The 14,629-nt window shown below is 45.9% G+C and overlaps 1 protein-coding gene across 2 annotated transcripts in view; it reads left to right on the top strand.

Moving 5' to 3' along the window:
- GRIK3 (glutamate ionotropic receptor kainate type subunit 3) overlaps positions 1 to 14,221 on the top strand; it is a 117,810-nt gene extending 103,589 nt beyond the window's left edge. For both annotated transcript variants that reach the window (XM_039328971.1, XM_039328966.1), the window contains exons 13-16: positions 2,684 to 2,901; positions 7,830 to 8,052; positions 8,798 to 9,048; positions 10,074 to 14,221. In XM_039328971.1, coding sequence (XP_039184905.1) covers positions 2,684 to 2,901; positions 7,830 to 8,052; positions 8,798 to 9,048; positions 10,074 to 10,268 — 887 coding nt within the window. In that variant the 3' untranslated portion in view covers positions 10,269 to 14,221. The remainder of the gene's footprint in view (positions 1 to 2,683; positions 2,902 to 7,829; positions 8,053 to 8,797; positions 9,049 to 10,073) is intronic.
- The last annotated feature ends 408 nt before the right edge of the window (positions 14,222 to 14,629 follow it).

Raw genomic sequence — 14,629 nt, 5'->3', positions numbered from 1 at the left:
CCTCCTCCTTCAGTTTCATGTATTCCTCTATGCACATGTTGCATGCTTGTCAATTGACAGGTGCAAGATGAATGTTGTTGTTAGGGAAAAAAGCCTTTGGAGCAAGAGATGTAATAAAGTGTCTTCTCTCCTTCATGGTTACAAGCAGCAGAGCGCCAAGGAGTTGCTGTCATCACACAATGACAAGCAAAGACCTTGCTTTTGAAATGGGGGGAGGGAGTGTCTCCAGGCAGTCTCTGAAGAGCTTGTCAGGATCAGCTTCTCCGTCTCCTCCACTGGGGAGGATCTTTGGAGCAGAGGCAAGACCTCCTCCCTGATGAGCTATCCAAGGGGTCCTGAGGAGCGAGACTCCCTCTGCTCCACGCAGGACCTGCTCCTGGGATGCTCACCAGCTCTTCCTGCCAGGGAGAAGTGGAAGTCCAGGGGCTTCCACAGGTCTAAATGGCCTGAGCTAAGCCAATGGAAAGGTTCCAGCAGGCAGTAAATTTCCCTGTGCTTGAAGTCTAACAGGGATTACTCAGGATTTGCTCTGGGTAATTTTTCATTCATGAAAAAAGAATAAAGACCCAAGGATCACATGGAGGCCTCAGATCAGGGCCAGAGTGCCCATGTGGGGAGAATAAGAAAGTCAAGGTGGCAGGTGTGGCTGCATCCTAGAAGCCCCACACTGTTGCAGGCATGTGTGACATTGATGTCAACGCTGCTAACATCGGATGTTCTTGCTTTGACAACAGATGGAAATGCAGCCATTTTCCTCTATTGCTTTTAGAGTTAGTTGATGCTTGGAGGCGGAATGTGGATGAGAGTCCAACTAGTCATAACAATAATAACTCAGCTGTGGAACCCATGGTCATTGGGCCCAGAGTTGATAGAGTTTTGGCAGGCTGGAGAGCTGGGGAGAAAGCCCGTGCTTCAAGCTAATTGGGGAATGTGATTTATGACTGTTTATTGGAGGAGGGAATTGTGCTTTGTTACTTTGTATCCAGGGGAGGGGGATTTAGTTTTGGGTTTTGACTATGTAGTGCTGATACTTTGTTTCTCAAATAAAAGATTTCTTTAAGGTAAACAATGCCTCGAAGTTCTTTTGAGGAGTTTCATCTGTCGGAACTAGGACAATTGATACATATGCCAAAAGAGGGAGACTGTCATCATGTTCTTGTTTAATTCTTTGCCCCAGTCTATGAACACTACTGATCAGAACCTATTTTAGGTTCCATCAGAAATATTTAAGAAATTTCTTTCTTTTCTTTCTGAATATTAATCTGATTCTCTAATTTGCCATGCTCCATGTAGTCACAGATCTGTTCTGAGAGTCATAGCCATACTGAAAAATGGCACAGAAAGAATGCAAGTTTCTGAGTTTTCAAGAACTCTGAATCAGGCAGGAAGTTGGCAAGTTGGTTGGTTGGACCTGATGGCTTCAAGGACTCTTTCCTGAAGAAAACAAAAAACAGATCTCACAACACTGAGACCTATAGGTAGAAGTCAGTCTGGAAATGGAGATTGGGATCAGCTTATACTGTAACTCCAAGATAACGATGAGGGCAGGAGATTCAATGCTGTAATTCATGGTAGGGGTCGATATTGCCTACTTTTTAGGAGCAAAGAAAGCAGTTATCTTGTCCAATTTTGAAAACGGAGACAATTAATGTGCAACTGACGTCCCTCCCTCCCTCCCTCCCTCCCTCCCTCCCTCCCTTCCTTCCTATTATATTGATATGGCTACTGTGCATGTATTGGATTAATTCTCCCTGTATCACATTTTCTGATCATAGTGAAACTCCCTAACATTAAGGATAGGTGGACAGAGGAGCTTTTGACCCAACGAGGCGTCATGCTCCGTTTCTATCTGAAATGCTTCCATTTGGATTCTTGCACCAAGCAGGGGGTTGAGTATGATGGGCTGAGAAGATCTTTCCATGTCTGTAAATTGTAGGCTTCAGGAGGTTCACCAGGAATCTGGCCAGCCAGCACAGAAAGGAGGCTCCTTGGATGGAGTAGACTAGGAATCAGCAAAGGAGCAGGTCCCCCAGGTTTTCAGACCTCCTATCTTGACCCCCACTGCCCCTGCCCCCTTTTAAACTTGGTTCCATCTGGAATCAGGAGCAGAAGAGATAAAACTATCCATGGATGTCCTTCTCTCTTTGGGCAAAGTCACTGTAGGCCTGTAACACTTTTTTAAATGGTATTTTCCTACACTTGGCTGCTATTTGCAGCCCAGATCATTTCTTGCCCAGAAGTCTGGATTTTTCTTTTATTTTTTTATTTTTTTGAAAAAAAAAAAAGCCTGTATATTTGAAGAATGTCCTTGGAGTCAGAGGGAGTCCTTTTGAAAAGCAATCTACATAAAAGGAGTTCCTTTTTATTTTAAACGGTTGAACAAAAAGAGACATAAAAGTGCACAAATGGCTTGTTATTCAAATCACATAAAAGCTGCTTAGTTAATTACTCTGATTTGCAGCTCCCCATAAATTATTGGCTGTGCCCAAGGTCAGCAGGAATGGGCTGGGGATTTCTGCCAGCAGTAAAAGGAAAAAAGAGAAACAGCAGGATGTTTTTCTTGGGGGTTGCTCAGGATGACCTGATGCAATGGGGTGCAGCTCAGGACTGAGAGGTGGGCCAGGGGGGAGTGGGGACTGTCCAGCCAGTGACTGCGTCCCTCTCTTTCTCCCTTCTTTCCCAGGCTCCGAGCTGATGCCCAAAGCTCTGTCCACTCGGATCATTGGGGGGATCTGGTGGTTTTTCACCCTCATCATCATCTCTTCCTACACGGCAAACTTGGCTGCCTTCTTGACGGTGGAGAGGATGGAGTCCCCCATTGGCTCTGCAGATGATTTGGCCAAGCAGACCAAAATTGAGTATGGAGCAGTCAAGGATGGAGCCACCATGACCTTCTTCAAGGTGAGCTTGCAACCTTTGTGCCTCTCTTCCCTAGGAGTCCCGGAGCATTTGTCGTAGCAGAATGAGTGAGTGGAGCCTCTGTGTCCACACAGACCTGTGTCCATGCAAACCTGCTCCCACTCTTGGCCCTCTCCTCTCTGTCCATCCAAAAAGGGGTCTGTGGGGTTCAGAACTGCCCCACTGCCTCCCCTCTCAGCCCTCCTCTGCTTTCCCAGGGCCCCGTCAGTGTAAGCAGGGAGTGATTTGGCCAGGGAAGCAGGCAGGGGAGCCCAGTAATAGGTGAGAGTTCCAAGGCACCTGGGGAAGAGGGTGCCGGTGGCTGAGATGCTCACCAGGGCTCGGCATCCTTGTTCTTGCTTAAAGGGGGAGGGAGAGGCTGCCATTTGAGGGGGCATCATGGTGGGATTTCAGTTGCTAATCAAATCTGCAGGTCCTTGTCTGTGAAATACATTTGGCAATACAGTTGCCTACTTGTATGTGGGGCTCAAGGAACGGCAGAGGCACTGGAACTTGGTATCAAGGGGATTGGTAGTTGTGAATGCCAAAGAGGATCCTGGCACAGTCTGATCTAGGTTCCCCAATAATGACTCCTCAAGGGGGGAATCGAGCAGGAGCATCGCAGTCTGCCTAACTTGATGATGTCTAGTTTCCCTGGCCATGATTTTGTACAGTGATTTCCCTACTTTGCAATATTTTAATGTTGTTAATGTTGCTCTCAATCAAGCAAGTAGTTGGGCCTGGGGATCTTGCAAGGGCCTGAGGAAATGAAACATGAGGGCAGCAGACTTCTGGTCCTGCGCAGCAGCACAGCAGTCGAGGAGTTTGGGGCTTTCTGGATTTCAAGTATCTGCTTACCTCTGACCCCAAAGCTATTTGCAGAGAAAAGAAAATTTGGATTCTTGGTCATCATGGAAAATCAGAGAATTGTAGAAAGAACTTATCAAGAAAAAATAAATACTTTTCAAGAGGAGACATATGATATATTGCAACTAATTCAAATAACAATGATTTCAAACCACAAAGAAATCCAAAATAACTTTGAAAATATAAAACAAGTCATCTCCAATTTAACTTTACAACAACAAAAAATCCCAGGAAACAACAACACAGAGAAGGAACAGATAAAACAGACAACTGAATACAAATTTGAGGATAGAGACTTAAAGTTGGAACCTAACAAAACAAAAGAAGTATGATTTAACCCAAGTGGAAAAAAATTTACAAGAAATACTAGATTTGGAAAAAACAACTTATACTTTAACACCACAAAACAAATTTGAGGATAAGAAAAAAGATTGGACAAAATGGACTACAGAGATGCCAGGAAAAACATCAGAACTGGAGAGACAAAAAATGACAAAAAAAGCAGAGAGAAAAAAAAAAGATTTTCAACAAAAATGAAAGGGCAACTGCCTCTTACAAAGATATTGTACTTGACTTACCTTTTATATCTACAGTAACACCTACAAGAATATGATTCAGCAGAACATGTTAATTAAGAAAGATACTGGGCAAAAGAAAAAGGCTAAAGTGGAAAATTAAGAAAATAGACGATGGGACCTATCGGAGAGAATATTTAAAAAAGAAACACCTGTTTGAATATGGTTAAAGAAATAGAAAGATTTTCGATACGAATTTTATTTTAAGAGAGAATAGCCCCTCAAGTAACATAGTACTTTTTTTTCCTTCTTTCTTTTTATTTTATTTCTTGATAGGAGTAATATAAAAGAGTTGGAATGGCGGGTTAGGTCACCATAGAGCAAAATGGACATTGCTAACAAACTCAGAGTGCTTGGGTATGGTTAGGAGGGCACTGACTTTTCTAAGATGCCCTATCTATGTTTCCTGGTAAAATACATGGGAAAATCTCATTGGGGGAAAATTCCACTTAGGTTTAGGGTTAGGTCACCTTGAACTCATAGAGCAGAATGGACATCGCCAACAAACCCGGAGTGCTTGGGTATGGTTAGGAGGGCACAGACTTTTCTAGGCTGCCCTATCTATGTTTCCTGGTAAAATTCATGGGAAAATCCCATTGGGGGAAAATTCCACTTAGGGTTAGGGTTAGGTCACCATGAACTCATAGAGTAAAATAGACATCGCCAACAAACTCAGAGTGCTTGGGTATGGTTAGGAGGGCACTGACCTTTCTAAGATGCCCTATCTATGTTTCCTGGTAAAATACATGGGAAAATCCCATTGGGGGAAAATTCCACTTAGGGTTAGGGTTAGGTCACCATGAACTCATAGAGCAAAATGGACATCGCCAACAAACTCGGAGTGCTTGGGTATGGTTAGGAGGGCATTGACTTTTTTAGGCTGCCCTATCTATGTTTCCTGGTAAAATACATGGGAAAATCCCATTGGGGGAAAATTCCACTTAGGGTTAGGGTTAGGTCACCTTGAACTCATAGAGCAAAATGGATATCGCCAACAAACCCGGAGTGCTTGGGTATGGTTAGGAGGGCATTGAATTTTTTAAGCTGCCCTACCTATGTTTCCTGGTAAAATACATGGGAAAATCTCATTGGGGGAAAATTCCACTTAGGTTTAGGGTTAGGTCACTTTGAACTCATAGAGCAAAATGGACATCGCCAACAAACTCGGAGTGCTTGGGTATGGTTAGGAGGGCATTGAATTTTCTAGGCTGCCCTATCTATGTTTCCTGGTAAAATACATGGGAAAATCCCATTGGGGGAAAATTCCACTTAGGGTTAGGGTTAGGACACCATGAACTCATAGAGTAAAATGGACATCGCCAACAAACTCAGAGTGCTTGGGTATGGTTAGGAGGGCACTGACTTTTCTAGGCTGCCCTATATATGTTTCCTGGTAAAATACATGGGAAAATCCCATTGGGGGAAAATTCCACTTAGGGTTAGGGTTAGGTCACCATGAACTCAAAGAGCAAAATGGACATCGCCAACAAACTCGGAGTGCTTGGGTATGGTTAGGAGGGCATTGACTTTTTTAGGCTGCCCTATCTATGTTTCCTGGTAAAATACATGGGAAAATCCCATTGGGGGAAAATTCCACTTAGGGTTAGGGTTAGGTCACCATGAACTCATAGAGTAAAATGGACATCACCAACAAACTCAGAGTGCTTGGGTATGGTTAGAAGGGCACTGACTTTTCTAAGATGCCCTATCTATGTTTCCTGGTAAAATACATGGGAAAATCTCATTGGGGAAAATTCCACTTAGGTTTAGGGTTAGGTCACCTTGAACTCATAGAGCAGAATGGACATCGCCAACAAACCCGGAGTGCTTGGGTATGGTTAGGAGGGCACAGACTTTTCTAGGCTGCCCTATCTATGTTTCCTGGTAAAATTCATGGGAAAATCCCATTGGGGGAAAATTCCACTTAGGGTTAGGGTTAGGTCACCATGAACTCATAGAGTAAAATGGACATCGCCAACAAACTCAGAGTGCTTGGGTATGGTTAGGAGGGCATTGAATTTTCTAGGCTGCCCTACCTATGTTTCCTGGTAAAATACATGGGAAAATCCCATTGGGGGAAAATTCCACTTAGGTTTAGGATTAGGTCACCTTGAACTCATAGAGCAGAATGGACATCGCCAACAAACCCAGAGTGCTTGGGTATGGTTAGGAGGGCACTGACTTTTCTAGGCTGCCCTATCTATGTTTCCTGGTAAAATACATGGGAAAATCCCATTGGGGGAAAATTCCACTTAGGGGTCTCCTGCTTGTACAGGGGGTTGGACTGGAAGACCTCCAAGGTCCCTTCTATTATAGTATTAAATTTTGGGTGTGGAAACATCCAGAACTTGCACTTACTACAGAGGTTCATGACAAGCTGAACAAAGGTTTTTCCTTGTTGCCAAAAGGAAAATGAATCCCAAATCAGCAGCTTAAATGGCTGCACTTGCAAGGCGCTCTCCATTGGATCAAAAGAACTCATTTAAAGTGCTTTTCATTTGCTTGAGGGTGGAGAAGGATTGGGGCATCCAGTCATGCTGTAACAAATGTGGGGATATCTTGATAAATCTTTTGCTTGGTATTTTCAAAATGCTGTGTGGCACTTCAATCAATATATGCCAGATACCTGATTAACTTCAAAAGCTGATATTGTTAACCACCTATTGTATTGATGTCAGTTTCTAATTGCTAGCAGTGTAATCTCCTCACATACAAGGTAAGGTTTACATACAGGAGTTGTGAGTTAAGGACCCCCCAAGTTACACATCATGTCTGCCTGGGATAGTTCAACCCCATCCAAGAACAAATATAATAACCTCCTGGGATCTCTCCTAGTTGAGAGATTTACTACCTGTCGTTTTGCTTTTTGAAAAAGAAATATTCTTATGCCTGTGCCGCTTTCTAATCTTAATGATTCTTACTTCAGTGGCAATTCATCAGTGGAATGGGTTGCCTCCAGAAGCTGTGAGTGCTTCATTAGGTTCATTAGGTTTCTAAGGTTTATAAGAAGTGATTGGACAGTCATTTGTCTGGATTGATATAGGGGTCACTTGTTTGAGAGAATGTTGGACTAGAAGTGCTGCAAGGTCCCTTTTCAACTGTCCTGGCAAAAAGCTCTTTGAATTTTGGGTGAGTTTTCTTTGATTCCACCTGCTCAAACTCTTCTCATTCATGATTTTCATGGAACCCCATCCACCACCGGAAACAGCAGAGGCACCAAAGAGCCAGGTGCATTGTAGAGGGGCAGGGATAATCTAGCTCATGCAGAATTCTTCTGTGTAATCTGTGTAAAGGGAGAGTGTTTTTGCTTGAACCCCTTTTGACTGCTGGCCCATTTTGAGCAATACCCTCCTCCTGTGTGACTTTTGAGATGAAGGCGAAGGCTGGGCAGGAGTTGGTCAGCAGCACTTTTTGAATGAAGTCTACCTTATCCTTCATGCCTTGGCCTAACCCCCTCTTCTTTTGTTTTCCACGGATCTGCCCTTTCAGAAGTCCAGGATCTCTACTTTTGAAAAAATGTGGGCCTTCATGAGCAGCAAACCCTCAGCTCTGGTGAAGAACAACGAAGAAGGGATCCAGCGTGCCCTGACTTCTGACTATGCCCTGCTGATGGAATCCACCACCATTGAGTACATCACCCAACGAAACTGCAATCTGACCCAGATCGGAGGACTGATTGATTCCAAGGGCTATGGGATTGGCACGCCCATGGGTGAGAGCAGCAAGAGGCTGCAAGGGCGAGAAGGGGGGCAGCCGACAGAAGCATGTCCTGGTGGGAAATGCAGGAATTTGGACTTTCTAGACTATGGTTGAAACCAAACTGGCTACTATCAAGGCACATCAAGAAGGTTGATTGGCCCAAGACAAACTGCAAAGTTCCTCTTGGATCAATCTAGGATTAGGAATAATCTCAGATCATCCCATATGTCTATTGTAACAACCAACCAATAGAAGAGAATATTTGCAGCTCAGAGTTGAACTCCATAGTCCTTGCTGCTCTCTGAACTTGCTGGTAGATGTTTCATTAGCCAACTAGATAACATCAATGCACTGATGGTGTTACCTACCATAGTTAGGTGAGGAAATCTCTGCAAGAAAACAACCACTCTCAGAGAATACCAGGGATGTCAGAGAGGCCCTGGACTAAACAGTACAGTAGCCTCCTGCACACACTTTAGAATCACCTCTGAAACTGCCTTTCTCAAACTCGCTTATCCTGCACCACAAATTGCAGTGATTCCTTTGAGGCAGTGAAAATTATCAGTGCAAAAAGCCCTGAACTTTATGGCTGCATCAGTTATGTCTGTCTGCAACGTGTGCGTTGCTTATCCAGCTTTCTGTGAGTCTTCAGATCTGGCTGAAAATTCTTCCGTAGGTTTTGTGTAGAGCAATCTTCCTTTTAGCTTTGTCCTTTGGGTCTCCTGCAATGCTCCGCCCTCTGCCTCCTCCACTTACAGGTTCTCCATACCGAGACAAGATCACCATCGCCATCCTCCAGCTTCAGGAAGAGGCAAAGCTGCACGCCATGAAGGAGAAGTGGTGGCGAAGCAATGGCTGCCCGGAAGAGGAGAGCAAGGAAGCCAGCGCCCTCGGCATTCAGAACATCGGGGGGCTCTTTATCGTCCTGGCTGCTGGCCTCATCCTCTCGGTCTTCGTAGCCACTGTGGAGTTCATCTACAAGCTGCGCAAGACAGCCGAGCGGGAGCAGGTATTGGCTTCCTTCTGCCTCTTTTCTTTGGAAGGGGTGCCCCAAACATCCTGGCTTTGCTAACTCAGAGCCAACCCCCATGTGAATTCCATAGCATGCATCTGACTCTTCCCCCCCTTTTTTTCATTGATGTAGAGAAGATTGTCCTTCTTGGGGGGAAAATGGCTTTTTCTGCCATTTGATGAACTGGTAGTTTTGTTCAGCGGTTGGGGAAGCACAGACTGTCCCAGGGACAATATTAGGTACACTGATCTGAATTAGCAAGCTCCAATGGGCAAAACTCTGCTTTACTTCTAAACACTCTAACACAAATCAACACATCTGGCTTGCTGGCTCTATTGGAAAACACTCCCCCCCACACACAAAAAAAAAACATTACACAACTTCAGGGTGGGACAAAGTTGTCAGTATGTTGGGGGTTATGTAATAAAGAAATTGGTAATCAATTAGAAGAGCCAGAGTCTTAAAGTCATAGAATCACAGACATGTGAGCATCATCTTCCAGTTCAACCTTCTGTATGTGCAAGAAAACCACTTAGCCCACCTGGCTGTCCTTAAAAAGAGTTGGAGATAGACTGCTCCACTCCGGTACAGAGGAGACCATCAGAAATTTCTTCCTTATATTTAAATGAAGTCTAGGACGCTGCAACTTATCTCTTTCATTTCTGATTCCGGATGCTATGGAAATGGAAGAGAGTTTCTGACCATCTTCCCTAGGCCATCTTTGGCATATTTGAGCACAGGTATTCTGTCTCCCCTCCATCTTTGCCAGACAGTCCCCATATCCCCTTAGTTGCCCTCCTCTGGCTATCCTAACCCATCACTAGCCTTCTGGGAATGGGGCGCCCAGATTCACATCAAGACCCCCTTTCCTCCCCCCCCCAGTGCTGCATGGAGGAGGGGCTTCCTATGTCTGGCTCCCCTGCGGCTCCACGGTGCCCTATGGGTGGGCCTTTTGGGGTGCTGGGTTTGTCTGCCCCGAGTGAGCCGAGCCCTAACTGGATGTCCTCTTCCTCTGCTTCCAGCGGTCCTTCTGCAGCGCCATGGCTGAGGAGATCCGGCTGTCCCTCACCTGCCAGCAGCGCACGAAGCACAAAGCCCAGCCTCCCCTCATGGTGAAGACTGACGCCGTCATCAACATGCACACATTCAACAACCGGCGGCTTCCCAGCAAAGACAACCTGGCCTGTAACACGGGGCTGACCCCTGCCTTCCCCTAGCCAGCAGAGGGGTGAGGACTGGGGGCAAGGAGAAGAAGGCTCTCTGAGAAGCAGCCGGCCACTGAGCAGGAGGCCTGTGGGAAGGACGGACCCCAGCAGGTGGCCCCACATCTGCAGCCGGGAGTCTTATTCTTCCCTTGCAGGCCTCGCCACAGCCAGCCCCCCCATTCCTCACCTGGACACCTCCAAGAGTCTCGATGTTTACAGATCAAGAAAGTGGAAAAGGCAAAGCAGGTGCCTCCGAGACCTCGGATCCCACCCTTCAGATTAAGTATGGCAATAAGCAAAAGGGCCTTGGGTCAGGAGATACACGGAGCCCCACATGGACCAGAGCCCACACCAAGCCCCAAGGCAGCCTCCAGAGGCATCAGAGCAGAGCGGGAGGGGGGGGCAAGATAGGGGTCCTGGGCAGAGCAACTGCTCTGGCTGGGAGGAGGACAACTGAGTCTTTTGACTCCTTGCTGGGCTGAACGATGATTCCTCAGGAAGATCCCCCTTGGCGGGGAGGGCGATGGCAATGGTGATGCTACGGGAGCCCCCCCTTCGTCAGGCAGCAGGCGTGGGGGCCCCTCAGCTGTCAGGAGATGCCACAAGAAGGCGACAGAGCACACCATGGCAGGTCAAGATGGTCCTGCCACCCTGGTGAGGAATTCTCTTGGCTGGGCTCTGCTCAATCCGGTCGCCAGATCCAGCTGGGCAGAGTTCCCAGGAAAGAAACATGCCAACATCTGCAAATGGGAAGCAATGACAATGTGAATTGGGGGGAGGGAGGGTGAACAGGGGATAAAGTTGGGCATTTGAGAGCTGTAGGACCTAGTGACGTTCCATACATGTGAATGGACACCCCCCCCCCATGCTGGCAGCAGTGGCAGGGCATGTGGCTGAAAGAAGTGTATGGATGCCCCTGGTTGGCCACTCGGGTACAGTTCCTCAAAAGTGCCATGGTGCCCAAGGATACGCTTCCAAATAAGGTCCCAGGCAATTTCCAATATTTAAGGGGCTGCCACAGGAAAGAGGGGGTCAACCTATTCTCCAAAGCACCTGAGGGCAGGGCAAGAAGTAATGCATGGAAACTCATCAAGGGGATCCAGCCTAGACTTAAGTCTTGAGTTGCCAGAAAGATTCTTCTCCCTATTGTTCCCAGTTGTTCACAAAGGATGAACTGATTCCAAAGCTTGGCCTTGACCGGGCGCCACGGACAGCACATGGTTTGCATTTTTCTTCCAAGCAGAGTTTTTCTCTCCTAACGACCAAAGACCACCACCACCCCCTGCCATTTGGAAGGAGCCAGGGCTGGGGCTGCTCTTTCCCACCCTCCTCTTTGTTGGATTGCCAGGTGGGGATGCTGGGCCACCCCCTGGCCTGGGAAGTGACCGGTAGACAAAAGGCTGATTGTGTAGCAGCTGAAGATGGAGTCCCATTTTTATTCAGCATCAGCATCTCTGGCTAAGCTTACCACGTTTCTGGAACTGGTACCCTTCCAAGCTGAAAGAAGTTCGCATCAGTGGATGGGCAGAGGGCAAGAGGGAGAAGGGTGTTTCAAGGCTATCCTCCAAAGTGCCTTTTGAGATCTGTCCCCTTGGCCCTCTCCATGACCCGCTGCTGGCCATCCAGCCGCTTCACAAGGTCACCCGAGAGGTCTGGGCCCAGCAGGTTCAGTGGCCCATTAGCAGCCAAAGCAGGGCTTAACCTGGAGATGCATCGAAAGTTCGGTGGAGTCCTTGATATTCTCTGAGCCTGTTTGTTTACTTGCAGACATTTCATTGCCCTTCCAGGTAGCATCATCAGTGCTAGTGAGTGTGGGGTTGGCTCTCTGTTGACGTACAGCAGCTTGCCGAGTAACACCAAGAGTTCTTTATCCTTTCCCTGCTCCTCCAAGCAAAGGCCTAGCACACAAGGCTGCAATGAGGAAGACAAATATGTTGTGACCCAGGGGTTGAAGGGGGGGGGGACTGAGCTGGGTCCAACTTCTTTGGGAAACAACAGGCTGGAGGAGAATTTGAATATAATTGCAGCTCAGGGAAGGATTTCGGGGGGCCCTCCCCATCTCATTTCAGCCCCAAGCAGCTGTTTTGTGATGAGAAGCTGGTGAAGAAAATATTCTCAGCCTCTTCCTATCTTGAGTTACCCATATCAGCAGTGACAGCAGGAGGTAGTAAAAAGGAGCCCAGAGAGTTGGGAATATTTCTCAAGGTGTTCAGTCACATCCTGAAAGGGAAGATATGTGACTAGGAGAACATAACATCTTTTAGCTCCTTTCAAACAGGGCCTCTTGGGGCCTTGGAAAGGGGGCTTCTTGGTCCTCTTAGGAGGGTCTTAAGGCCAAAGAGGAGATAAGGGATGCTCCTTCACTCAATCCAACCTCCCTGTAGTCCTTTTGGTACAGCATTGAGTGTGGTGATAAGCAAAGCCAGTTTTGTATATCCATTTCATTTCCTCATTTTTAATTACCAATTTGTTTCTCCCACTCCAAGAAACAGTCACGGTTTAGTTACATCAGAAACAAGCTGTTTTAGTTATCACACAATCCTTTCAAATGTCAGGCGTTCCGCTCTTCGTTTTGCATTTTGGTTTGGCCAAGTTACCTTGGTCTGGAAGAGCTCCCTTAATCTGATCTCTGAAATGTAGGTGCAGTGGACGCCTTTCCTTGTCAGTTCTAAGCATGGCAACAAGCTCTTTTATCCCTTTCTGCTGTCTTTCATCCTTCCCAACCAGTCTGCTCATGCAAGTCTTTTCAGTTTGGGTGTAACGATGAAGAGGAGGCTTCCAAAGGCTGAACTTGGAGAAAAGGCCATCGGAGGAGGTCACCTTCCCACCGAGGGAGACCAGACATTTGGCTGAGGGCAAACCGCCAGGTCTGAGTCAGCCACCAGTTCTGTTTTTTCAGCTTTCTGAGAAGAAGGACCAAAAGGAAATACAAGGTGTACCTGAAGACCGTGTTTGGATCCTACCCAAAGTGTTGCTGGCTGAATGTGCATAGAGAGCCGTGGAGTTGGTTGAGGTGGCTGTTCCTCCAACAGAGCACAGCCGAGACCCAGGCCAGGGCAGCGTCCTGGAAGTCTGAGATGGACCCTCTGCTTCCCTGGCAGCCAGCAAATGCTGACCCAGCAGACCAGATGTACAAGGTCCTCCATCACCTTCAACATCTTGGCTGGGAGAAGACTTTGGCTTTGGGCATTGAGCTGTCGGTCTACCACAAAAGTCGCTGTACAAGCCAGTTGCAAAAGCGCACATGCTCAAACACAACCATGAGACTCATTCTTTATCCTTTGTAGGGTTTCTTTGGCTCTTGAACAATATCATTGCAGAAAAAGAGTCTGTTTGCAGTGACTTTGGGGGTGGCAAGTGAACTGCCCTTTCACCCTCTCACTCTCTCTCTGGACTGATTTCCTAACAACAGCCACAGAACTGGTCTCTGTGACATTCAGGGGAAAATTCCTTTGTGGACATGCAGAAATTTCTATAAATTTAGTTTTTTGTAAACATTTTGTAAGAATTTTGGTTTCATAGTAACTGTGTTACTTGCAGATCATTCTAGGCAGATGTAAATAGAATTTCCAAAAAAAGAACTATTTAAAGTTTTAAAACAAACAAAAATGATTATTTTCCTTTTTAAGACACTGTGATATATCAAGTGCACAGTTTTGCTGTATGCGGTAACATTGTTTAAATTTTAAATAAAACATTTCTACAAAAGAAACCTTCAAACATTTTGTATCTTTTAATTTTTTTAAAAAAAAAAGCTTAAAAGAAGCCACAATGTCTTCAAGAGTAACAGCTGAATTTCTTTATGTGCTAAATATATATATGTATGAAAAATCACAATGGGAACTTAAATGAGATGTGAGAAGAAATATAAAAGGAATAGAAGCAGAATCAGGAAATTGGCAAATATTTTCTTTGCAATCAGAGGAGATTAAAACACCATTAAAGGAACAAAATTCTCATTTTAATGAAGTGTCAAAATTCTTCCTCTTTCAAAGGAGCCTGTTATTTGCAAGGGACTAAGGAGAGACAGTTTGGTGTAGTGGTTAAGGCATCAAGCATGGAACTATAAAACCGTGAGTTCCTGTCCCTAAGCCAGCCACTCTCTTCTAGCCCTAGAAGACAGGTAATGGCAAACCATTTGCCAAGGAAATTGCAGGGACTTGTCCAAGCCATCAACAGGAGTGAAGGCTAACTGGGAAGTACCAAAACAGCAACAATAACAAAACTCTGTACAAACACATGGAATATGCACGTAGATTTGCTATAACAACCCTTTTTATAATAAATATGTAAATAAATAATCTTAATTTCCACCTCCCTAAGGAGCTATCTGAAAATAAAAAGATTGAACACTAAACATTACTTGGTCTCTC

Source organism: Crotalus tigris, unplaced genomic scaffold (assembly GCF_016545835.1).
Source record: "Crotalus tigris isolate CLP2741 ecotype Arizona unplaced genomic scaffold, ASM1654583v1 scf7180000017614.5298720, whole genome shotgun sequence".
NCBI classification, from domain to species: domain Eukaryota; kingdom Metazoa; phylum Chordata; class Lepidosauria; order Squamata; family Viperidae; genus Crotalus; species Crotalus tigris.
Note: the sequence above shows the minus strand (reverse complement) of the source record. Positions and strands in the feature narration are given on the sequence as shown.